The sequence below is a fragment of the Pelodiscus sinensis genome, chromosome 2, assembly GCF_052426305.1.
Source record: "Pelodiscus sinensis isolate ZL-2025 chromosome 2, ASM5242630v1, whole genome shotgun sequence".
In the NCBI taxonomy this organism is placed as follows: Eukaryota; Metazoa; Chordata; order Testudines; family Trionychidae; genus Pelodiscus; species Pelodiscus sinensis.
The window spans coordinates 202,053,487-202,080,391 of NC_143053.1; the positions used below are offsets into that span (position 1 = coordinate 202,053,487).

Here is a 26,905-nt window from a genome sequence, read left to right on the forward strand (position 1 = left end):
AGTGGTTGTAAGTTCAGGGGGTTGCAACTTGGGTGGGCGGAAGTTGGAGGTTTCCTGTATGCACAATGAAGTTAACAATGATACATCAGAATGGCCGTACTGGGTCAGAGCACCTAGCTCAATATCCTGTCTTCTGACAGTGGCCTATGCGAGGGGAATGAACAGAACAGGTAATCATCAAATGATCCATCCCTTATCACTCATTCCGAGCTTCTGACAAACAGAGGCTAAGCACACCATTCCTGTACATCCAGGCTAATAGCCATTGATAGACCTATCTTCCATGAATGTATCTAGTTCTTTTTTTAACCCTGTTATAGTCTTGGACTTCACAGCATCCTCTAGCAAGGAGTTCCACAGACTGTCTGCGAGTTGTGTGAAGTATTTTCTTTTGTTTGTTTTAAACCTGCTACCTATTGATTTCATTAGGTGACCCCCTAGTTCTGTTATGGGACGGAGTAAATAGCTCTTCTTTATTCACTTTTTCCACATCAGTCATGATTTTATAGACCTCTTAGTAATCTCTTTTCCAAGCTGAAAAGTCATAGACTTATTAATTTCTCCTCATATGGCAGCCATTCCATACCCCTAATAATCTTTTCTGAATTTTTTCCAGTGCCAAGATATCTTTTTTTTAGATGAGGGGACCACATATACACATCTGAGATGTATCTAATTTACATTTAAATCTTCATTTTCTAGTTGGATTAAAACACCATTCTTTCTTTCTCTAAGCCTGCAATATATATATTCATGAAATGGGTTTCCAGACATTTCTTTTTGTGTGTACAATAAATCCCATACTGGATCTGGTGCCTTTTTAAATGTCTGAACAAAAAGAGTAGAAACAGAGTTAGAAACCTTTGCTTAATAAATTTTCCTTTAAGGTCATTAGTTCGGATTAAAGCTTGATTTGCCTTACTTCATTTTTACTTTATTTTGGTTGTGCTTGTGTGTGTGATAGTGTGTGTAGCAAATAGCAAAATTAGAATGAGATATTTTGTTTCTCTTTAAAATATTTTGGTTTAACCAATATACAGACAGCATCAATGGCTTTATTTCATAATATAGCTACTGACATAGTAGAGAGACTTATGTTTCAATTTATCATGCCACTCTTTGGAGAAGAAGTAAGGCTGTGCCTTGCACCCAAAAAGGTCAAATGAAGCAATTCAGAACCAAGTAATAACAGGTCAACTTTCAACTCCCTTTGTTGTTTGATGTTTTCAAATGCCTTTAATCTTTGCTTCCTACCAGCTGCTTTGAATAGATCAGTTGGGGTCCACTCTTCCTAAGAAAGCAGGAATTTTTATTGCAGATTACTGCACAGTGGAGCAGTTGCCACTAGAACCATTAAAACCTTCTGACTGGTATTTTACAGGGGATCTTCCCATTTGCTCAGCTGTTGGTGAATTCATCAACAAACGTGGGATTCCAGAGGCAACGATGGAGCAGAAATCCAGTCCTGAAATGCAACGCAAGTCAATCACAAAAGTGCCTCTTTGCTTCAGAAAAATGCACAGGATGCTGTGTACATGCAGAGATGGCTGGAAAGCATATTACAGGCAGTCTGTGTTTTTAGCAGGCTTGGGTTTAGCCTTCTTGTACACCACAGTGCTTGGCTTTGACTGTATCACTACAGGGTATGCCTACACGCAGGGGATCAGTGGCTCTCTTCTCAGCATACTCATGGCTCTTTCTGCCTTCTCAGGACTAATGGGCACAATTTTGTTTACTAAGCTAAGAAAGCGATATGGCTTGGCTGTCACAGGAATCGTATCCAGCCTCCTCCATGTAAGCTGTTTAATGCTGTGTGTGTTTTCAGTCTTTGCCCCCGGCAGTCCTTTTGACTTGGGTATTTTCTCTCTTCTCACAAGTAAGAACTCTTCCTTAAACCACGAGACACTGCAAAAGAACCAGCTGCATATTTACCCATTCCAAAGAAACATCAACCAACCCATACTGCCAGATCGTTCTTCAATTCATTGGACTAATAATACAGTGCTGTTGGACAGCGTGCATGGGGGTGATCACCCAGAATCCTATATTTCAATCATTCTCTTGTTCTCAGGAGTGATACTAGCCAGAATTGGTAAGTACATATGCAGTTTGCCGCCACATGTAGAGTCATTTCATTGGGTAAAATATTATATGAACAAAAAGCAGATGTGATGATCGCTCTTTCATAAAGCCCTCATGATCATAGCGTTGAATGTCTCTCAGTGTATTTATTCTCACCAAACCCCTGTTCGAGAGAGCAGTGCTATTATTCCTATGCCACAGATGGTGTTGGGGCTCTGGGCAAAGGTAGGCAGGACTAGTGGAAGAAGCTTAAGAGTCAAAATCTGAAGCCAGGCTTGCAGCCTGTATCACAGTCAAGAGTCGAGCTGATGGTCAAAGCCAGAGTCTGAGTCAGCAGGCAAGCTGAGGGTCAGAGCTGGAGACAGAGTCAGGATTTGGATAGAGGGTCAATACCAGACCCTGGGGGGTTGATTGGGATTCAGAATCTAAGTAAGAGCCAAAGTCAATACCTGGAGTTCAGAAGCAGGGCAATCATGGCAGCCAGCTAGGCCTCCATATTGTTGTCTGGACACTTTCTGGTGTGCCTTAGGGTTTATATAAGGCATAGGAGCCAATGTGGGATCATTAAGACAACTGCCAGTTGCATCACTTGAGGTGGGATTTCCTGTGTGGTTGTGCAGCCTCTGCAAATTGTAGATCACAGCTATTCTCACATGGCAGTATGTTGGTTATCCTGAGCCTGCAGGGCACCAGCTCAAGTACTACTGATCCTTACATATGGAGAACTAAAGCACAGAGACTAGGCTGCAATCAAATCATCATCTCCAGCCAGCAGAATAGCACCCTAACCACTGGTTACATGCTAGCAATGCATTAGCTTTTTAATTATATATATAAATTGTTGATACTAATTTACTTATGCCGCAACCTTCATAATTAAATTAAGATGTGGGACAAATGTATAGTACAGGCTTGGGAACCAAAATAACCAGGAACAAAATCTCTCTAATCTAACCTTCAGAACAGAGAGAATCATTTCAGCAAATGGATATTCCGCTGGCTTCCAGCCAGTCCAAAAAAAAAAAACCAAACCCTGTACATGAAAGCGCAGAAAGTATAACAGCAGTTGTGCCAGATTGCTGTATGCTTAAATATGTGAATAGAAGAATTAGTTATTAATACTTAAGGTAAGAAAATTCAGTAATTTTAATATGAATCTCTTCATAGGTAGCACCATTTCACAAGCAAAGGTTTATAATGAGCGAGAAAAGTGTTGAGGCTTCTAAAGAGATGCCATTTGGAATGAAGTCACCTTTTGATAATATTTTCAAAAAGATTATCCTGTTTTTCTGTTAGTGACTGTACAAGTACACGCATACTTAATTTTCTCTAGGGCTGGTGGAAAGCAAGTGGCGAATTAAGGATCCTTAGCATGTTGGCATAGCTGGCACCAATTTTCAGTGCCTTGTAATTGTATTTCTGCTTCACTATTCAGAATCTTATTTTTAAATATGAATACAAAGTAGGTGATTTTGTGGTATAGGAATTTTTGTTGAACATAGCAGCTGTACATGGAGCTGCCTTATAAACATGATTACAGGCAGTCCCCGACTTACGCGGATCCGACTTATGTCGGATCCGCACTTACGAACAGGGCTTTTCTCGCCCCGGAGCTCACGGGCGGCGGGTTGCCGCCCGTGTCCTCCGGGGCGAGAAAAGCTTCTCCCGGTCTCCCTGGTCTGCTGGGGGGGGGGGTCCAGAAAAGTCGCTGGACCCCCCCAGCAGACTAGGGGGACAGGAGCAAAGCCGCCCAGGCGGCGGGGGTTCCGCTGCCTGGGCGGCTTTGCTCGGGTGTCCCTGGTCTGCTGGGGGGATCCAGCGGCTTTGCTGGACCCCCCCAGCAGACCAGGGGGACAGGAGCAAAGCCGCCCAGGCGGCGGGGGTCCCGCTGCCTGGGCGGCTTTGATCCCAGGCGAACGAGCAAAGCCGCCCAGGCAGCGGGACCCCCGCCGCCTGGGAGGCTTTGCTCCTGTCCCCCTGGTCTGCTGGGGGGGTCCAGAGGCTTTGCTGGACCCCCCCAGTAGACTAGGGAGACAGGAGCAAAGCCGCATGAGCGGCATCCCGCCGCCCGTGCAGCTTTGCTTGGGGGCAAAGGAGCAAAGCCACACAGGCGGCGGGGTCCCTCCGCCTGTGCGGCTTTGCTCGGGTCTCCCTGGTCTGCTGGGGGGGAGGAGGCGCAGCTAGTGCGCCCCCCCCCCCCAGCAGACCAGGCTTTTGTTGCGGGACGCCTCGGGTAGAGCAGCTGGGGTGCTGCCGGGTTGGTCCTGTGGGAACCTACCGGGCAGCGCCCCAGCTGTTCTGTCCCAGGCTCCAGATTCAGCAGCTGTTGAAACTGATCAGGCTGATTCCAGGAAGCTGGCGGCAGAGCAACTCTGCCTCCGGCTTCCTGTAGTCAGCCGCTGGTCAGTTTCAGTGGCAGCAGCTGAATCTGAAGCCAGTTCCGACTTACATACAAATTCAACTTAAGAACAAACCTATAGTCCCTATCTTGTACGTAACCCGGGGACTGCCTGTATACTATGATGACAGTCCAGAAAGCAGTCCAGACTAGTGAGAGGTTGTACCACCTCTACACAGGCCAGAATTTGCTCCCAAAGTTTAAGGCTGTTTCTTTTGTTGTTTTTAAGTGAAAGAAAGTGAGAGAGAATTTTGTGTGTTTGTTCCTCACTTTACAGTCCAGTCCCCCCTTTTCTTGTGAGAATGGAGTCATGGAGTGTTGTGATGGAAAAAGGTTATGTGCAGTTATCTGCTAAAATGTAAATGGATCTATTAATACCCTTTTTTGCCAGAGAACAGCCACTTTCCAGATGGTGGCCCATTAATTTTGATGACATTTGGCTGAAGGCTTCGGCTTGTTCTGTGTCTTTGAGAAACTGGTTTATCCAGACTTGTCTGGTAAACACACTTCAGACTAATTTCAGTTTGTTTATAACTTTACATATAATGCTACCACACATATTTCATTATTGACTAGTGAGTCATTAGTTTTCAAATTATATCTCACAAGGCATATTTTTGTACAAAGGTTATTACAATAGTGTGTACAGAGTGAATACAGGGGTATATTTGATCACATCTAAATTTTGTGTATCAATGCTGCATTCATATTGAGATGCCTTTATATATTCCGTCACTATATTATCCAGGATTACGTGAACTGCTTGTCAATAAACATGTAATTTTAGTTTCTCTTGTGCACATTACAGTTCAGCATCTTCTTTGACTATTTTATGCAGATAGTCCTTGTTATTTATGCATTTGAGTCTTTATTTATAGGCATCTACCAAAGATTTCTAATCAGTTTGACTGTCATCAACATTTCTATATTTTAGTAAGACAGCTATGTTGCATTCCCAGGATTTCCACATGTAATTGTTAGCTAGGTTGCTTAGAGGAACAACACTGATCTACATGACAATGACATTCCATGTTACTGTGATAGCATTGTTAGACCACTTAAATTTAACATTTTCATGGAATCCTAAGTATGCTGCAGAAATAGAAAAAGATGGGGGAGACGTTGCATCACAAAGACTATACTTCTCCTATAAATCCTATTTTAGTAAACCAAATTACCAGGCAGAGAGAGGAAGTAGGTGACTCAACCGTTCAGTATGCTATCCTGCCACCACTGGAGGTCTAGGTTCCAATCTTTATCAATTCAAAGTGAAGAAAGGGAGTCTCATTTTAGTACCATATTTGTTTTCATCCACAAAACTATAACTGATTTAAACAGGCAGTTTGTTCAAGAGCAGCCCATGGTAGAATAGCAGAGCCACTCAAGATTAGCATTCAGGTATAGCTGTGTGGTAAAGCCTGTAGTTCCTACACACATGCTGTCAGCCTATTCTTGGCCCTAACCTATTATATTAGCGCTCAGTAAAACTGATGCACTAACTTTACACTCAGCAATTAAAAGGACAGAGAAGAAAAACAAAAGCCTACCTTGTATTTCTGAACAAAATACCATTTGTGCAGTGGAATCATCAAATGAGTCTATTCGCGTTGTTTTTAAGTTCAGTGCATTTTAAAATATAAAATTTGTACTTTCTTTACATATTATTCTTATTTCATGTAACAAGTCCTTTTGACTTGTTTTCATTTTATAAAAGTCTAAATGGAATATGGAGGGATTAAGAACATAGAACATAAGAACAGCCGTACTGGGTCAGACCAAAGGTCCATCCAGCCCAGTATCCTGTCTGCCGACAGTGGCCAATGCCAGGTGTCCCAGAGGGAGTAATAATCAAGCCATCTCTCTCCTGCCATCCATCTCTACCCTCTGACAAACAGAGACTAGGGACGCCATTCCTTACCTATACTGACTAATAGCCAATGATGGACTTAACCTCCATGAATTTATCTAGTTATCTTTTAAACCCTGTTACAGTCCTAGCCTTCACAGCCTCCTCTGGCAAGGAGTTCCACAGATTGACTATGCGCTGTGTGAAGAACTTCCTTGTATTTGTTTTAAACCTGCTGCCCATTAGTTTCATTTGGTGGCCCCTAGTTCTTATATTATGGGAACAAGTAAATAGCTTTTCCTCATTCACCTTCTCTACACCACTCATGATTTTATATACCTCTATCATATCCCCCCCATTAGTCTCCTCTTTTCCAAGCTGAAAAGTCCCAGTCTCTTTAATCTCTCCTCATATGGGACCCGTTCCAAACCCCTAATCATTTTAGTTGCCCTTCTCTGAACCTTTTCTAATGCCAGTATATCTTTTTTGAGATGAGGAGACCACATCTGTATGCAGTATTCAAGATGTGGGCGTACCATGGATTTATATAAGGGCAATAAGATATTCTCTCTTATTCTCTTTCCCTTTTTAATGATTCCTTACATCCTGTTTGCTTTTTTGACTGCCACTGCACACTGCATGGACGTCTTCAGAGAACTATCCACGATGACTCCAAGATCTTTTTCCTGATTAGTTGTAGCTAAATTAGCCCCCATTATATTATATGTATAATTGGGGTTATTTTTTCCAATGTGCATTACTTCACATTTATCCACATTAAATTTTGTTTACCATTTTGTTGCCCAGTCACTTAGATTGGTGAGATCTTTTTGAAGTTCTTCACAATCTGCTTTGGTCTTAACTACCTTGAGCAGTTTAGTATCCTCTGCAAACTTTGCCACCTCACTGTTTATCCCTTTCTCTAGATCATTTACGAATAAGTTGAATAGGATTGGTCCTACGGCTGACACTTGGGGAACACCACTAGTTACCCCTCTCCATTCTGAAAATTTACCATTTATTCCTACCCTTTGTTTCCTGTCTTTTAACCAGTTCTCAGTCCATGAAAGGATCTTCCCTCTTATTCCATGACAACCTAATTTACGTAAGAGCCTTTGGTGAGGGACCTTGTAGTTACGGTTATACTGAGTTTTGAACATAAGGTCTATATGTTAAATATGCATGTCCTCCCCCCTCCCCAAAAAAACTTGCTCTTTGAGTACATAATTTTCTGTAAAGTTACAAATAAATTGGGTAATTAATTTAGGAATTAAATGAATTGAAAAGGGGAGCTTTAAGAAACTTAGTGTCCAATCCCTTTTTATCAGTGAAAATGATTTAGTGGTAATTTTTCCTATTGTTGTATATAAATGAAAATATCTCATTCATGAGCTGATGATTACAATAGTTTATTTTAGTTCAGAGACTTTCATGAAGCACTACTCTCTTTAAAAATGGTTGACATCTATCGTTCTCAATAAAATGGAAGCTACAGCTGCCCTCAGACGGTGGCCATTTTGGGAATGGTGTACAACTATCTTGTCCTGCATGGGATTGAAAGTATCTGCCTCCTTACAGCCTGGGAAGCCATCATCTTCCCTTTGGGCAGCTGTGCCTTCAGTCTCATTGAGAACATTAGGAGTAGGTGGCCTTTTTGAAAGAGGGCAGTTCTTCATGACAACTATACTTTGTAATGATGAATTTCAGGGAAATATGACAAAAGAAAAATGCACTCTGTGCATAAGAGCTCAGTGAGTTTTAAGTATATGGAAAGTTTGAAGAGTTTGACAGGACAAACTTAAGTCACATTGGATGCCCTAATTGTACATTTGTGTACTTCTGGTAAGTTTAGATTTCTTCTAAGTTTAATCTTATCTGTACATTTCCTAAATTTACAGTACTTGGTTTTGAGATAATTACATCATCGCTTTAATGTACCAGAGGGATAGCCGTGTTAGTCTGTAACTTTAAAAAAGTTTTAAAAAATGTGTGGTCCTGGATCACCTTAGAGACTAACAAAAAATATTGATAGTATCATGAGCTTTCATTGGCACAACCCCACTTCTTCAGATGACAGATATGGAGCAAGAGGCACAGAGGGACAAATATAAAACAGAAAACGAGGGGAGAGAGGGAGAAGAAAAAACTTGTCAATTAAAGTGTCCATGCTAACTGAGGCTAATAGAGTGGGCTGTAAGTATCTCATACTTAGCTTTTGATGTCATTAGGGTACTGAATATAACAGCCTGCCCAATAAATGTCTTTGTTCAGTCTCTGGGTAAATGTGTCAAATTTGCATATAAAGGCCAGTTTCTCTCTCTAGTTGGTTCCTGAAATTATTCTGCAAGAGAATGCCACTTTTAAATCCATTAGTGAGTGCCTGGGCAAGTTAAAATGTTCCCTGACAGGATTCTGGGTGTTACCATTTCGAATATCTGATTTGTGTCTATTAATCCTTTTTTGTAGAGACTGTCCAGTTTGGCCAATATATATATAGCAGAGGGGCATTGCTGACACTTGATAACACATATCACATTAGAGGATGTGCAGTTATATGAGCCTCTGATGTGGTAGCTTATGTGGTTAGGTCCTGTAATTGATGTAGCTTGTATAGATATGTGGACAGAGTTGGCAATGGAGTTTATTGCAGGGATAGGTTCCTGGGTGGTATTGATATATACTCTCAACATTAATTTCATTTTAACATAGTTTTTGTCTGCGAATTATACTAAATATGAACATAAGTAATAAAGTTACATGAAAGACGTTAAAAATTTGATCTAAACAAAAACAGAGCTGAGATGGTCCTTCTATATTTTAACTTGCAGTTTGCCCATTTAGTTTATCATTCAAAATGATGTCTATTATCAAGAGACTGCTATCATAGAACCTTGCTGATCTGTACTAATAACTAATACCCAAGTTGTGGTAGTCGTAAGTCACCACTGTGGTGTCCTGACCGGTTTCCTGCTCCGACAATGATGATAACTGTTCATCTGTGTGTGTGTGTTCCTCCTGTGTGGTGTTGATTTTGTGCAACTAATCAACACAGTAGACTCCAAGACAGCTCCCAAGGACCAATGATTATTCCAATCAGATAAGGATTGAGGGTGTCCAGCCAGATTTATGGTCAAATGAAATACAGTAATAGTTGTCAGTAGAACCTCTGTGCATCTGTACCTCCTGACAATGGACCATCTGAGTCAGAGAGGTCCTCCTGCCCCCTAGGCTGGACAAAGACAGCTCCTCCAACACAACTTTATATATACAGGTACAAACAAGTTATACTTCATTCCTGATGTGTCAGTTTGCCACCCTCTGACGTTTGCCACCCTAGATACCACCCATCACCCTGCACCTCGTAATTTGATAAAAATGTGTCTATCCATCATGCTGTCATTTTAGATCCCTTCTTGAACCTGAGTCAGTATACCTGAGCCAGTATGTTATCTGTGGGGAGTGTGTGGGTATCAAGGTCCTTTTTAATGACGTGTTGTTACCAACCTTCTGACATGTGGTTTTAACCAATGCCCAGTACCAATTACTGTTTTAGAACCCATACCTAGTACCTAGTTACTGTTCTACACCTGGGTCTATTACCAACTAGTTTTTTACACTGTCAGCCCTATTCATGCCAAGTTCCATGAGCAGGGACCTGCCAATTGTTCATAGCTTACCCTTGCTTTATATTAGCAAAGTCTTGACCATTGTTAACTAGGCCTCATACCAAGCCTATGCTACACGAACTTTTGTTTCAGGCCCTCATCTTACTACACCAATTACAATTTTTTAGGGGAAAAAAAAAGAATTAAAATAATACATTATGAAATGCATATCATTGAAATCTACCATTTTGTAAGCTTTTGTAACGCGAGACCTCATAGAAGCACCCTCCATTTAAGCCTTTCCTAAGAAGAGAGGAGAAATCAGTTTTGTAGATACATTGTAAGGTGTCAGAGGGGTAGCCAAGTTAGTCTATAACTGGAAAAACTAAAAAAACAATAAATAGTCTAGTAGCACTTATAGACTAACAAAACATGTAGATGGTATCATGAGCTTCCATGGGTACAACCCACTTCTTCAGATGACTGGAGTATTAGAAGTCTTGATCCAAGAATAAATAAGGGAAGGCAGGGGGGAAAAGAAAAAAAGAGAAAAAATCGTGAATTGAATTTTTCAAGTTACAAGAGGCTGAGAAGAACAATTTCCACCTCTATAAGCCCCCATTGTTTGTTTGGTTGGATAAGTCATTAGGATGTGGAAGGTAGTGTGCGAGCCAGCCAATATCTTTATTCATTTCTCTCTGATAAGAATCAAACTTGTAAATGAAATTAAGTTCCAACCCTTCCCTGTGTATTTGTCTTGTGGAATTGGCCTGAAACATCACTGTGACTTTGAGATCCATTAATGAGTGCCCGGGCAGGTTGAAGTGTTCTCCAACAGATTTCTATACGTTGCCTTTCCGGATATCTGAGTTGTGTCCATTAATTCTTTCCTGTAGAGACTGTACAATTTGGCCAATATACATGGCAGTGGGGCATTGCTGGCATAGATCACATTAGTGGATGTGCAGTTGCATGAGCCCCCTTATGTAGTGACTGATGTGGTTTGGTCCAGTGATGAAATCGCTTCTGTATATGTGTGGACAGAGTTGGCACCAGGGCTGATTGCAGGAGTGGATTCCTGGATGATTGATGTAGGGTGTTGCTCGGTTATTGGAAAGAATTTGTGTGAGGTTAAGGGGTTGTCTGTAGGGGGGGATTGCCCCTCCCCCCACCCAAAGCCTGTGGGAGTGAGGGGTCATTTTCCAGGATAGGTTGTAGATTGTTGATGATGCGTTGGAGGGGTTTAAGTTGTGGGCATAGGTGATGACAAGTGAAATTCTGTTGTTTTCTCTCCTGGGCCTGTCTTGAAGTAGTTCATGTCTGGGTACTCTTTTGGCTCTGTCAATCTGTTTTTTCACTTCCCCGGGTGAGTATTTCAGTTTTAAGAATGCTCTGCATAGATCCTATAGGTTTTTGCCTCTGTCTGTTGGACTGGAGCAAATCCAGTTGTATCTTAGGTCTTGGCTGTAAACAATAGATTGAGAAGTGTGTCTGGAATGGAAGCTAGAAGTATGAAGGTAAGTGTAGCGGTCAGTATGTTTCTGGTATAAGGTGGTGGAAATGTGTCCATTTGTTAGCGAAATTCTGTGAATTTTTATAGTTTTTTAAATAAAAGCTTACATTGGGTGAGTGAACCCTTCAGATGGGATATAAGAGAATAAAACTATATAGATATTCCAGTGATATTACAATGGGTATTGTAAGGTCATTGCACTCATAGTTTTTCCACAATTCTTTCATTACTAAAGTAGGGGTATTTAACAGGAGTCACCAGTTTTTCATAGGAATACTGGTGGACTTAGTTACAAATACATATTGTGGCTCAGATGGACTTTCTTATATGGGTAGCCTGATGTAGCTCTCCTAATTTGAAATCACTGAATTTAAATATGGGGGCTAGGAACCTATTAAGCTTTCTCTGTCAATTGTGGACAGCTACTTACAATCTGTTTGCTAGTGCAATAGTCCAGTGTTTCTCAACTAGTGGTAGGAGTACCCTTAAGGATACTTGAGAAGTCTGGAGGGGTGGGGGGAGTATGTCAACACAACTGAAATTTGGAGAAAACTGAATTTTTGTTTTAAGTTTTACAGCACTTTATTATTTTTGTACTTTTTACACTCAAAAATGTTGTTGCCCACCTGGCTACTATTAAGTTGTTTAAATAAATGTGTTTCAATGGTAGGACAAAAAGTGTGTCTGAAAACTGTAGGTACTGGGGGTACTTATTTATTTTTTTAAGGGGTACGTTATAAAAAAAAGATTGAGAAACACTGCAATAGTCAATGTAGTTTTAAATGTTTTACATGGCTGAGGCTTTCAATTTTTTTAGGGGAACAGTATACATTCCAAAGAAGGACAAATAAATTCATGCACAATTTACAGCACTTGTTTGTTCTAATAAAATACTATTCTCTTTCAGGTCTTTGGTCATTTGACTTGACTGTGACCCAGCTTCTTCAGGAGAACATTCCAGAATCAGAACGTGGGATAGTCAATGGTGTTCAGAGCTCTATGAACTACTTGATGGACCTTGTACATTTCATTATGGTTATTCTAGCTCCTCAACCACAACAATTTGGACTGCTGGTGATAATTTCCTTACTGTTTGTGATAACTGGGCATGTCATGTATTTTATTTATGCTAAAAAATATAAAATTAAAGAAACCATGATACAAAAAAACTCAGAGAGGAAGCCACAGAATCTCTCTGTCTGAAAGTCTCAGACTCTTTTTATTTTAAAATGATCTTTCATTCATGGATTATAGGTTTCTTGCATAAAAACATTAACTAAACTCAACACACTAGCGAAAATGTTCCTCTGTTTCTATTCTCACCCCCAAACACACTGTTATTTCATGAGAATTAAAGAATAATACTAAATGCAAGATTTTTTTCCCAAAATACTTCAAGTTGTGTTTTTTAAAAGGACAGTCTAATTTCTGTATCTGGTTAGTTTTTACCTATCAACTCTTTACAAGGACAAAGCTTATTCTCAGGGTTCTAGAGGAAAATGACATGGCAATTGTTTTCTCCTTTGTTGGCCCTATGTAGAGAACATTAAAACAGAATTCACAATTTGCACATCATAACCGCCCTTCTTAAGCAAATGATACTGTAGTTATTTTTTAACCACATCTTTTCCGTCACACCAGATAAAGCAACAGGAATGTATCTTCCTAGATAGTTTGTAGAAACCAATCGTGTTTACATCCCGCATATTGTATTCAAAGTATCACTAAGAAATACTATATTTTTTATTTTGGACTGGCCAAATACTGACCTCTGTATTACAAATACATATTTGAAATTTTCCCTGTAGTTATTATACAAGGTGATTTAGAATTTTTTTGTGGCACTTCTTTCTTTCCTATTTTCATTTTATTTTAATGGAAAAAAATAAAACGTAGCTCAGCAAACTGTTCAAACAAGTTAGTGGCTGTATGAGCATTCATTTATTCACTAAAGCTTTCTTGAATGCAGTTTTTTTTTAAAATAAAGTGATGTTTTCAAATTTTAAATATGTGGCTATGTATGTTGGTCAAATTACTATTGGGTAATATGAGCAAAAAATAGAAGCTATATATATGGTTTGCTATAAAGACTTGTTCATGGCATCGATTTTTGACTTCCTAAGAAAGACGTGCAATGCATCTTAGTAGGTGCAGCATATGAGACTTGGATGATATTGGTTGTACTTCTGTCTCTGCCAGTAAGCAACTGGCAAGTCATATAATCTCTATGTGCCCATTTCTCTGTGGATAATTATATAGACCTGCTTTGGAAAATGCTTTGAGATATAAATAATAAGAAAACAGTGTGAATTCTCTTTTGTGAATAATGTGCGGCTGCTAATACAGTGAGTCACCCACTCCCCCTGTTAATGTCTTTATTTAAACACCGTTCTTATTCTGACACAGCACAACACTTGTCAAAGCAGCAGTTGTAAAGTGGGGTTTGTCGAGCATAAGAGTAATTAGAGTAGTGGAGAACTGGTGAGAGTACCATCCGCTATGAACACAAAAGACTAACTGGAATCTTAAGCTTCAGGGGGTAACACAGTTAATCTGTAGTGTACAGGATAAACTTAAAAAACAACAAATAGTCTGGTAACACTTTATAGACTAACAAAACATGTAGATGGTATCATGAGCCTTTGTGGGCAAAACCCACTTCTTCAGATGACCAGAGTTTTGAATTTTTGGTATCTTAAGTTACAGTAACTGAAAGTAACAAAAATTAGCTTCTAGTTCAAGTCTGCCCTCCAATGGTTTTAAAGGAACACTGCTTATAAAGAGTCACGTTGGGGGTGGAGAAAGAGAACCAACATAAAGGAAGTTGACATGACTTGTTAATTAGGAAGATTTATAAGTATTCACAATTTCACTTTTTACTATAGCAATTTGCTTTCTGAGAAGAGCTGTTTCCCAGATAGGTCATCGATATTCAGGTCTCATATAGCCTCCTCTTTAGCACATTATGTGCTTCTGTCATGCTAATGCTTTATTCCTTAACCTAATAAACAGAATTTAAAATAACCACTCTATGCATCCACCTACTCCATCTGAATGGAATGGAGGTAGTGGAAGTCGAGAAACTATTTTTCAATAATGTACCTATTGTGTCTAAAATGTGTTACACTATGGTTCCACAGCTATATATGAGGGTAAACGTATACCTCAGATGGGTAGCATCTGTATCTGCAAAAACAACTACGAGACATATGGCACGTTAGAGACTAACAGACTTATGAGGGAATATTAATAAGCTTATGCCCTGATAAATCGGTTTTGTCTCGAAGGTGCCACAAGACTCCTCATTGTTTATGTATACCTCAGATATTAGCATGTTAAAACAGACCCATGTCAATTTACTGTAGCATCCTCTAGCAATGGCCTGACATCTGATACATGAGTGGACAGGTATAAAAATCTTTATTATTTTATTTAAACTTATTTCAAAAAATAGAAAATTCCTTTTCCACTCCCACAGTGATTTAGTTTTATCCTAACACAAGTAAGAGTTCTTTCCTTCCTTCATTTATTCTTAATTAGCCTCTTAATTAAGATGTTGTCTAGGCTACACTTACAGATATATACATACATCTAGCCCCTATTTAAATCCCCAGGGTAACTTCTTTACATAAAGCTATCTGGAGCATCCATCTCCTCATCTAATCTCCTGCCTGTGGGCCTTGCATGAACAAGAAAACAGAACAAAAGTAAGGAATCAGAGGTTAATCCTGAAAGTATACCGTATATTCCGGCGTACAAGACGACCTCTGATGTTAAAAAACATCCCCCAAAAATCGGGGGGTCGTCTTGTACACCGGATGCCCTGCCGCCGGAGCCCCTCCACGGCTTTGAAAGCCTCGGGGGAAGCCGGCGGGGGGGCATCCCAGGCGCGCATGGGCTGCCCCCCCGCCGGAGCCCCTCCGCGGCTTTGAAAGCCTCGGGGGAAGCCGGCGGCGGGGCATCCCAGGCGCGCCTGGGCTGCGCCCCCGCCGGAGCCCCTCCGCGGCTTTGAAAGCCTCGGGGGAAGCCGGCGGGGGGGCATCCCAGGCGCGCATGGGCTGCCCCCCCGCCGGAGCCCCTCCGCGGCGGCGCGGAGGGGCTCCGGCGGGGGGGCAGCCCATGCGCGCCTGGGATGCCCCCCCGCCGGCTTCCCCCGAGGCTTTCAAAGCCGCGGAGGGGCTCCGGCGGGGGCGCAGCCCAGGCGCGCCTGGGATGCCCCGCCGCCGGCTTCCCCCGAGGCTTTCAAAGCCGCGGAGGGGCTCCGGCGGGGGCGCAGCCCAGGCGCGCCTGGGATGCCCCGCCGCCGGCTTCCCCCCAGGCTTTCAAAGCCGCGGAGGGGCTCCGGCGGGGGCGCAGCCCAGGCGCGCCTGGGATGCCCCGCCGCCGGCTTCCCCCAAGGCTTTCAAAGCCGCGGAGGGGCTCCGGCGGGGGGGGGGGGGGGGCAGCCCAGGCGCTCCTGGCGGCTTTGCTCCCGGTGCCTCTGGTCTGCTGGGGACCATCTCCAGCAGACCAGGGACACCGGGAGCAAAGGAGGCGGAGGGGCGCTGGGGTATAAGATGAAACCCTATCTTTTAATTAAAAAGATAGGGGGTCGTCTTATACACCCAGTCGCCCTATACGCCGGAAAATACGGTACTCACAATTAATGAGTGATATATTTGCAGCTGCTGCTTTGCTTACTAGTAGACTTTGCAGCTTGTAAACAGTCCATGTTCTGGACAGAGATTGGTACAAAATTAGTAGAGCAGTCACAGTGACATTAACCAATTGTTTTAAGTTAAATTGCGTATATAAGCTTGATTATGAATGTTGAAGGTGCAATATACCCTGTACCCACCTGCTACACTTGAGTCTGATCAACTCCAGTGTAGTTTGATTGATTGTATGCCAGTAACAAAACTTCAGTGACGAATCCAGAGTTGAGCTGATCTCCTGGATTTGAGAGAGCTGGATAAAGTTATTCCAGAACTGGAGAGGTGTTTTGGCTAAGCCGAGATGAAAAGGTCTTTGAGGAAATCCTAATGTTGTCACTTCTTCAGACCTAAAAGATGAAAAATTTGCTGGCTTTAATTTGCACTTAATTATAACTTACTGTTTGTCTTTGTAATATAATAAGGAAAGTGGCTTATTTTGGCCTTTCCAATGCCTGAAGAATTGCATGAGCTAGGAGAAGAACTTCAGCCCGTGTCGATAGTTATGACAATTCACCCAAGCTGAGATCTGACTAACCAACCTGTGAGATATAGGAGATTCATTTTGAATACATTTGCCTGCCCAAGCTCTGCAGTGTTCCCCCCCCCCCCCCAAAAAAAAGACCATGCATGCACATGCAGAATATAATGTTTTCATGGTTTAAGTCTGCTTGGTCTTTATGGCCATCTTATGCAAAAAGCTTTGATTTAGGAGTCAACATAGCGTTTTATAGGAAGCAATGGAAAGCACATGTGATTGAAGCTGCTGTCTTTTTATGTAGGCTTCTTTTATGCAAGCTATTGAAATCAGATTACCAATGTAATACTTTACTTTACAGACACCCCCTTTCAATCCTATCTAATGGATTGAAACCAAAATAGCAGGTAAAAACAAGTACCTTCCCAGGGCCTTTTCAGTTCAAGCTTGGAAAAGGTCCCACTCAGATTTCCTAAGAGGATCTGTAGGGGAGGGGAAGGAAGGAGAAAGCTCAATATTCCTAAAGTTATTCAAACAGTTTTTTTTTTTCTTGAGAGAAGATGGGGGGTGGCAAGAAAATCTTCGAACATGTTAAAGAAGCAAAAGTGGGCACACAAATGTTTTTCCTCTTTGCAAGTCATCTTTGTAGAACCTGTTGTATTACAATGCTTGCAAGGGCCCAACCCAAAGCTTATGAAATGAATAGGATTTGGATCAGGCACAAACTGCTGCATGGGGAGCGTGGGGCCCAAACGGCCGCTTGCGCCGCTTCCTCCTGCATGTCGGCCCGGCTGAGCAGCGCAGAAGTCAGCCGAGCGTCACGGCCGGAGGCAACAGCACCGCCCAGAGGGAACAGTCAGGGGGCGGGGCCTGGACAAGCGTACATCCCCGATGGAGACAGAGAGAAAGGGAGAGGGAGAAGAGAGAGAAAGAGAGAGAGAGAGAGAAGCAGAAGGCGGAGAAGAGCTGAGAGAGAAGGGGAGGTAGGAGGAGGAGGGGAGAGAGAGAGAGAGACCGGAGGCTCAGGAGTGAAGACCGACGTGGAGAAGAGACCTGAAAATCCCATCTTATGACAGGTTAATTGGCTAGTTCTGTATAGATTCCATACACTTCACCCAACCAAAAATTCTGTTATTTGAACAGGAACTTTGCTAGCATATGAAATACAGTTCGGACCTAAGATTTGCTACTCAGATATCTCAGTGGTGGAGATAGTATGGGAAACTAGGTAGATTATGAATTATAACCTCCAGATGCAGTACCAGCACCTCCAGTCAGAGCTCAACAACTTTTCCCCCTGGAGTATTGGCACTTTTTTTATACAAAAAAAGCACTGTGAATAACAAATACTTGAATATCTTGGTTCCTTCACAGGTGGACACAGAAACATTTGTAGTAACTGTAACAGTCTTTTTTTTAATTTACTAGCCTAGAACATGAAAGTGTCCTTTTAAAAATAACCAAATTCAAGCCATAGCAGAAAACCATCCGACCCAGTAATGCTCATTCCTAGTGCACTTGATGTTGCAAACCTTTGAGATCATTCTTTCACTTTTCCTATTCTTCCTCCTTCTGATACCTTCCCTCCCAGAACTTCATGTTCCATTTTCTGGTTACTGTAGAACTTTTTAGATGTCCCTCCCCGACAGCCTCAAAAAGTCTGTACTTCTTTTTTAAAGCAGTCTCAAAGGGAGGTATAGCTCAGTGGTTTGAGCATTAGCCTGCTAAACCCAGGCTTGTGAGTTCAATTCTTGTGGAGGCCATTTAGGGATTTGGGGCAAAAATTTGTCAGGGATGGTACTTGGTCCTGCTGTGAAGGCAGGGGACTGGACTTGATGACCTTTCAAGGTCCCTTCCAGTTCTAGGAGATAGGCAATCTCCATTAATTCTTTTTTTATTTTTGCCATGTTTAGTCTGTAACTTAAAAACAATGAGTATTCCTGTGGCACCTTAAGGCAGGTCTATATTGAGGAGTTATTTTGATTCAACTCCCCTTATTTCAAAATAACAAGGCAAGCATCCACACTACCAAACCTGTTGTTTCAAAGGAACAGGCTTGTTATTTCAAAATAATAACTCCTGCTTGCGAAGAGGAATAAACTTATTTTGAAATAGTTGTTTCAGGAGTTATTTCAAAATAACCTGGTAGAGTAGACATAGCCTGAGGCTCTGGCTACACTGCCATTTTTTTTGCTAAAGATATGCAAATCATGCTCACATTTGCATATCTTCTGATTCTTTTTGCGGAAGAGGTTTTGCCAATAAAAGGCCCCAGGTAAACGGGGCCAAATGTTGGGGAAAAAAACCCTCTTTCGTAAGACCCTGTAAACTTTGATTTATGAGGAATAAGGGGTCTTACGAAAGAGGGTTTTTTCCCAACATTTGGCCCCGTTTACCTGGGGCCTTTTATTGGCAAAACCTCTTCTGCAAAAAGAATCGGAAGAGATATGCAAATGCATGTGTGATTTGCGTATCTTCTTCCGCAAAAAAAGGTAGTGTAACCATAGCCTGAGAAACTAACAAATATATATAGTATCATAAGTATATAGTTTCATAAGTCTCAATGTCATTGTAAATGGGAATTCATCTCTGAAAAGTTTCAGAGGGGTATCTGTGTTAGTCTGTAACTTTAAAAACAAGGAGTAGTCCTGTGGACCTTAGTATCATGAGCTTTCATGGGCAAAACCCATTTCTTCAGATAAGCTGACTGAAGTTGGTTTCACCCAAGAAAGTTCATGATACTGTATATATTTTTGTTAGTCTGTAAGTTGCTACTGGACTACTCATAATCTTTTTAAAATTAATTATGCAACTGAAGTGCAAATACTTTCATGTAGCAGTATTACCGTGAGTTTTCTCATTTTAGCATCATCTTGTTCGTTTGTCTCAGGGTATGTCTATACTAGCCCCCTAGTTTGATCTGGGGAGGCTAATAAGGGTGACCAAAATTGCAGATGAAGCACGGGATTTAAATATCCCGCGCTTCATTAGCATGTTCCTGGCCGGTCGCCATTTTAGAAATTGACTAGCCCGAAGTAACTGCCTGCGTCTACACGCGGCAGTGAAACGGGATTCCGAATTAAAGCCCTAAATCAAATTAACTGGTAAACCTCATTCCAGGAGGAAGAGCAGCTAATTCGATTTAGGGCTTTAATTCGGAATCCCATTTCACTGCCGCATGTAGACGTGGGCAGTTACTTTGGGCTAGTCAATTTCTAAAATGGCGACCGGCCGGGAACATGCTAACGAAGCGTGGGATATTTAAATCCCGCACTTCATTTGGAATTTCAGTCGCCCTCATGAGCCTCCCTAGATCTAACTAGGGGGGTAGTGTAGACATACCCACAGAGACTAGAGAATGACAATTACAGTAAGTGAATATTGAAATAAAGAAACTGTGCATTTTAATACAATTTTTGTTTTTCAAAAGCTCCAATTCCATATTCTTATTATATCAAAGCACATGTAGGCCATAATTATATAATATAATTTTATGTACAATTTTGAAATGCAGTCAACACAATTTCAGTGCTTTATTTACACAGTCATTTTAAAAGTGTATTATGTCAACACACTATACCAAGAGATGGATTATATAAACACTGAGGCTATGTCTAGACTACAGGTTTTTTTGTTTTTTTTTTAAAGTGGCCTTTTTTTGAAAAACTTCATCTGTGTCTAGATTGCCACTGCGTTCTTTTGAAATAAAATAAAAAAAAATGGTGGTTTTTTCGACAGTGGTAAACCTCATTTTATGAGGAAGAATACCTTTTTCGAAAGAGCTCTTTCGAAAAAAGGCATTCTTGACTGCAAAGAGGGCTTTTTCGAAAGAGAGCATCCAGATTACCTGGGTGCTCTTTCAAAAAAGCGGATTGCTTTTTTGAAAAAGTTGTGGCTGTCTAGATGATCTCTTTCAAAAAATCTTCTTTTGAAAGAAGCGTGTAGTTTAGACGTACCCTAAGGGTACATCTGCTTACCAGTATTATTTCAGAATAACTGATGTTATTCCAAAATAACATAGTCTGTGTCTACACTACAAGCAGCTATTCCAACATGTTGAAATATATTTCAACATGTTTCAACTTTTTACTCCAACTTCTGTAACCCTCATTTTACGAGTAAGGCTATGTCTAGACCAGTGGTCCCCAACCTTTTGAGGTTGTCAGGTGCCAGGGGGCGTGGCCGTTTGCCCGCCGGGCGCCAGGGAGCGGGGACACTTGCGCGCCCGGGGGCGGCCCCCCCCATAGCTGCCTGCCTGGGGGCGGGGCCCTCCCATAGCCACGCGCCCGGGGCCGGCGCTCTTCCCCCCCCCCCCGCCAAGCGCCGCGCGCCTGGGGCCGGCGCTCTCCCCCCCGCCAAGCGCCGCGCACCCGGGGCCGGCGCTCCCCCCGCCAAGTGCCGCGCGCCCGGGGCCGGCGCTCACCGTGCGCCATGTGCCCGGGGCCAGGCCAGCCCCGAGCACCTGGCGGGCACATGCAAATGTCCCCGCGGGCACCGTGTTGGGGACCACAGGTCTAGACTATGGAGTTTTATCAGAAAAAGGTATGCCAATTGCGCTCCACAATTTGCGCACCTTTTTTAAATGTTTTTTTCAGAAGAGGCTTTTCTGAAATTTGGCCCATCTACACTGGGCCAAATTTCAGAAAAACCTCCTCTTTCAGAATAGTCCTTATTCCTCGTGAATACAGGGCCTCCTGAAAGAGCGCGTCTGCTCTTCCGCAAAAAATGTTCCCTGGATGCAGTGGAGTTTTCTTGGGATACCTCTAGATGTAGCCTAAGGGAAGTCGGAGGAAGAGGTCTCTACCATGGATTGCCTGCTGTGTAGACAGTGCCAAAAACCAAAATAAGCTATTTTGACTTAAGCTACACAATTGATGTAGCTCAAGTTGCCTAGCTTATTTCAGCTTTAGCCCTAAGTTACGTATAGATTGGCATGATTTTCTGCAAATGCTTTTAACGGAAACATTTTTCTGTTAAAAGCATTTGCAGAAAAGAGCATCTAGATTGGCACGGACGCTTTTGCACAAAAGCACTTTTTGCGGAAAAGCGTCAGTGCCAATCTAGACGCGGTTTTGCGCAAGAAAACCCCGATCACCATTTTCGCCATCGGGGCTTTTTTGTGCAAAACAGTTTTTAGCTGTCTACACTGGCCCTCTTGTGCAAAAACATTTCCAGAAAAGGGCTTTTGCCTGAACAGGAACGTCAAAGCATTTGCGCAAGAAGCACTGATATTAGACAGTAGAACGTCAGTGCTTTAGCTCAAAATCAAGTGGCCAGTGTAGAAAGCTGGCAAGTTTTTGCGCAAAAGCGGTTGCTTTTGTGGAAAAACTTGCCAGTCTAGATGCAGCCCTACTGTACAGGCATGCCCTAACTAGGTTAAAAGCAAAGACTTACAGCGTAGTCAAGGCTTATCTTCTCTTTTCTAGTTCAGGTAAAAAACATAGCTGAAAATAAATGCACTCAACTTAATCCTGTAAAATTTTTATATTAACTCTTTAGCAATTTATTTTTCTGACCTATTTGCTGGTTTGTAAGCAAATAACAGGTTACAACTGGATATTCTCCAGAAAAATCCTACTAAATAGGTTATGCTTTCACTAGCTGAAGTGCAAATAATAGCAATAATTATAATAATAAGGTTGAATTTAAAAACAAATACTTAAACATATCATGGATGTCAGTTTGGCCTCAGGTAAATCCTTTAACCCATCAGACTTGTGCATATTTTTGTAAACATATGCAATCAGATCATGGTTTTCATCCTTGGCCAGAAATTCCATTCACAATAGTATACATCAACAATATTTAATAAGGTGTAGCACTGAAAGTTAAGTAAATTCTTGTGAGAGATACCTTTACTGGAAGCAGCAGTTAACCAACTATTTGTATCTTCATTACTGAACCTGGAAAGGAGAGAGAAAAAGTTGAATTTTGCATTTGAACACTTTGTGCAGAAATTTATCAGTTAATAGTCAATTAAGACAGGAGCTCTTCTCATAAGGTCACAATGAAGTATTGCTGAATACTGGCTTTCCTCAGATAGATATTTCTCTCACTGGTTTCAGTGACTGTAAAGAAAACCTTCATTCTCTTAATGGATTTAAATGCTTAACTGTCAGGATCATTTTTATTGCTAACACTGATCTAGTTTAGTTGGGTTCTTATTGCGTTAAATAAATAGCCAGCTAAACATTCTGCTTATTTTTCCTCTTCCCTGATCATGTCAGTAATTTTCTCTTAATTGGCATTTTACAATATGACTTTTTAAGAAGCGTGCAATAGCGAATGTATGTGACTATCCAAAGGGCACCAAATGCAATATAAAACAAAAATCTTTAAAAACAACAAATGGTCTGGTAGCACTTTATAGACTAACAAAACATGTAGATGAGTGGTACCCAACGCAATGCCCGTGGGCACCATGGCGCCTGCCAGGGCATTTATGTGCGTCCACCAAGTGACAAGGGCTGGCCCAAGCCATTCTTAAGCCCCCCGGGCGCATGTGCGGTGCCCCCCACACACACATGCACGGCCCCACCCCCAGGCACACCATGCATGTGCGGCCCTGTCCCCGGGCGCCCGGCAGCCCCAAAAGTTTGGGGACCACTGATGTAGATGGTATCATGAGCTTTAACAATCTTTAACATGGAGTAAAAGTTGTAGTAACTCAACAGTGCCCTGTGCTCCTTAGATCCTTTCAGAATGTGATAATTTCCAAAACATCAGAAAATCCAAGAAATGTAGCATTACAAGAGAAAAACAGGAAATGTAGCATTAAGATGACACTTCCCACACAATACAAGCTGTCACCCTTAGGGAAATCACAGCACCTCACTTATCCATTTTGTGAAGTGTGATCTTTGCAAACCAGCAGCGTGTGTTCCCTAGCTCACAATGCTGCACCAAGCACCACAGGACTCCACTGAATTGTCTGATTAGGTGTGCTAAATTGGGGTTGGGTTAGATACAGAGAAATGACAACTTGGCTTTGAGTAAGGTCCTATTTATTGTTCCAGTTACTATTGCCAAGCCAATAGGAGCATATTACAGAAGTTTGCTCAGTTTCTATTGCCTCCTTCTGTTCTTTATTTCCATGTACTACTATAGCACTTTTGTGGACTAAGCATTAAGTATGAAATACTTACAATAGAGTCCTTTAAATTATGAGTTCAATTGCCACTGAGTCTGCTCAGACCTTTATTTTTTCAGAGCAGATGAGTTTCATGGAGTTTGCTTGATAATGGTTTTGAAGAGGAAACCTCAGAATCAGGCATCTCACAGAGACTGCAGAGCTCTCTAGACAATTTCTTTGTAACAGAAGCTAGTCTGGAGCTAAAATACCTCCTCACTGCAATAACACTACTGTAAAAGGTAGTGCTTTAGACTGGTGCCACAGCACTTTATAAAGGCTGGGATTCCTTTGCAGAGATTATCTGAAAGTTCTGGAATTCTTTGGGCTCTTGGGGGTGCTCTCTCTCTCTTACCAGGATGAGCCATTCTGCAGAATGTTTCTTCCTAGAGGCAATCAGTGGGATTCAAGTGATTGAGTTTTACCTAAACAAATACAAACCCATTCCCTCATCTTTAAAACAAGTCAGAGTCCTTCAGTGAGTTTTTATGAACAACTTGAGTTATTCCCTCCCCCTAAAAAATAAGTTGCTTTCAGAACCATTTGCTGTAACACAGGAGCTGCTAATGAATTTTTACTTAGCATAATTTCTTATTCTTGTAGTCTCTGTTAAATCCTTTTGTCATCAATACAGGAAATGAACTCTCCACTCAGGCACATCACTGACTGTATAAACTGCAAATTTTTGAAAGGGAAGAGAAATTCAAAGTTGTATTTGTCACCAAATGTCCTCCTCTGCCTCACCTTCAAGACTTTTCTCTGCCATTCAGCTAGGCAAGTCTAGGTTATTGCTCTACATGGCTTCTGCCAGCATTACAGTCAGAAGTCAAGTATCAGAGGAGTAGCCATGTTAGTCTGAAGCCGTGTTAGTCAGAAGTCAGTTTTCCTTCTCTCACAGATAATACACTAATAAATTACAGCACCATACTTGTCACTCATTGCAAAATCAGTTTGCCTTCATTAAAAACATAAAAAATTACAGTTAAGTAAATGTAACTACTTCCCAGACTAACATTGTAGCACTAAGAGAGACAGAACTTTCAGTTTTACATATGAAATAGTAGCTACAGCATGGCTGCAAAGTTCTGTCTCTGACCCTCTTCTTTGGGCAAAGCTACGCACATAGTGAATCCTCACCGTACTTGTTTCCCAAGCAGATGCAGTCACAGTTTCTTCTTAGTCCAGCTCCCTTTCTTCTTAGCATGCAACAGTCTTTTTATGATTCCACTACCTTCTGCTCTTTCTTATGGACTAGTTGTCTAGACCAGTTTTTTAAAATATTTTTGCACACTGGTTCAAACTTGCTTGGAAGATGACTCATCATTCTCTCTCTCTCTCTCTCTCTCATTTTCAGAGCTGTCATCTTGATACCATGCTGTAGAGACGCCTCTCTGTCTGGCATGCTAGGTATAACAGTAGCCAAATATGGGAATATATAACTGCTGAAGTAGATACTTTTACATTAGGCACACCCTGTTCCCCTCCCCCTCAGTTTGCCCAAACGCCCTAGCTTAAGTTGTCCTGCATTTTGCCCTAGCTTAAGTTATTCCTATAGAATACTCCAATGTCTTACTAGTTCTCATTGTTACTCTGCTCAATGATGCACAAAAACAGGCACTGAAGGATAAGAAAGACACACCCTATGTAAAGGGGGTGGGGGGCTATGCAATTTATAATATAGTATTAAATCTTCTGAGTCTTGATAGAGATGGAAAACTTTTCCTCTTACTCTTAATTTACAGCTTTCTCTTCATCCCCTCCATGATAAGTTTCAGATAACTGCCTAAGTTTAGATGACCAGCTGTTCAGACAAGGCTTTCTCTTATTTGTCTGAAAAGTGTGTGTGCCATCAAGATGTTGGGAGTAGGGATAATGGGGGTGTAGCAGCACTGCCTGATTTAACGTAGTTTCCATCATATTCAGGGAATATGCAGTTTTGTTGAATGACTTTCAGATTCTCCCACTATAAAGATTGTTCCAATGCTGCCGTTTGCCTTGTACAGCAAGGACTGCAACATTTAGCAACTCTTTACTACACACCCAGAGGAAGCTAAATGAGAGGTTTGTAGTACACCCAGCTCGGTGCTGCTAGTGTGCTACTTTAGAAGTGAGTGACACAAGCCTCGCAGCAGCAGCTTTTAGTTAAATTATACACAAGTGGAGGAAATAGGGAACAGCGGGTAAGTGTCTTGGCCGGGAAACTCATTATTTGAATTCAAAGGGGGTGAGTGAAAATAAAGGGAAGCAGCTTCTGCAGATATGGCACTCTCTTCTCCATACCCTCCTGCACAGGCATTAAAACCTGTTACAGTTACAGTATTGCGTAAGACTAGCTACAGTTAAAAAAAAAATTCGGTCTCAGAAGGAATGACACCTCTTCCTCATACCAGAACAACCACTGGATTGTTGTTGCTTTTTTAGCTCCCTTATTGTGCTATAATGATATTAAGGGCTCCCAGTTAAGAATCCAATTTCAATATTGTTGTGTCCCATTTTATCATGTCATTTTGGCATGGCTTGGATATTGTTTCATTTGCAAAGGATGAAGCTGAATGCAGGTTAAGATGAATAAGTAGAACTTTATTAAATCCTATGCGCTGTTCAGTCTGTGGGACTGCATTGCTTCCAGCCTACTCCAGTCATTCCCCATTTCTCGGAGGGAAAAAAACCTCTGACAATTGTGTACTGGATGCACAGTGGAATGGACATGTGTCAATCAAAGAAGACTGTTAACTGATTTGAATATATATATATATATAAAGCAAATTTCAATCCAACAAATTCATTAACTTCACAAATGACACTGAAACATAGGGATGCTGTTACTCCTACACTATTTATAAAAATAAATATTTATTGAATTCATTTTAAAAAATGAGTTTGGCTTAACACAGGTTGTTTGCACTATGACTGGGCAATGTGGAGTAGGATAAAATACATTCAACTCCTTTTGGAAAGCTATCTATGAAGCTAGCTATAAGCCTTTTGACTTTCAGGGTATTTGTGTCTGTATGTTTAGCACAGGCATGTCAAACTCGAAGCTTACTGAGGGCCGCACAAATGAAAACTGATAGCTTTCGGGGCCACCAAAGAAAATGTACTTCTATCGGAAAGGCGTAATTATTTATTTGTATTGATTATGTTTTAGGTATATTTTATAATA

At 41.5% G+C, this 26,905-nt stretch overlaps 1 protein-coding gene, 1 long non-coding RNA gene and 1 other non-coding gene across 5 annotated transcripts in view; 1 reads left to right on the plus strand and 2 right to left on the minus strand.

The window, feature by feature from the left end:
* LOC142827319 (uncharacterized) overlaps window positions 1-25,188 on the minus strand; it is a 40,968-nt gene extending 15,780 nt beyond the window's left edge. Inside the window, exons 1-4 of one of the 3 annotated variants that reach the window (XR_016348957.1) lie at window positions 24,880-25,174; window positions 22,467-22,516; window positions 17,035-17,095; window positions 16,282-16,485 (exon numbers count right to left, since the gene is read on the minus strand). This is a non-coding gene — a long non-coding RNA (uncharacterized LOC142827319). Of the gene's footprint in view, window positions 1-16,060; window positions 16,486-17,034; window positions 17,096-22,466; window positions 22,517-24,879 lie in introns of those variants that run through there. The other 2 variants (XR_016348955.1, XR_016348956.1) reach the window with 2 other exon arrangements.
* On the plus strand, window positions 1,447-13,319 carry LOC149525416 (ferroportin-like). Its single transcript, XM_089776660.1, has 2 exons — window positions 1,447-2,092; window positions 12,352-13,319. Exons 1-2 carry the CDS (start codon window positions 1,447-1,449, stop codon window positions 12,645-12,647), a joined length of 942 nt encoding a protein of 313 aa, XP_089632786.1. The 3' UTR covers window positions 12,648-13,319.
* On the minus strand, window positions 22,297-22,383 carry LOC112543915 (small nucleolar RNA SNORD93). The gene has a single exon (XR_003087213.1). It is a non-coding gene; the product is annotated as a small nucleolar RNA SNORD93 (small nucleolar RNA).
* Window positions 25,189-26,905: the final 1,717 nt, after the last annotated feature.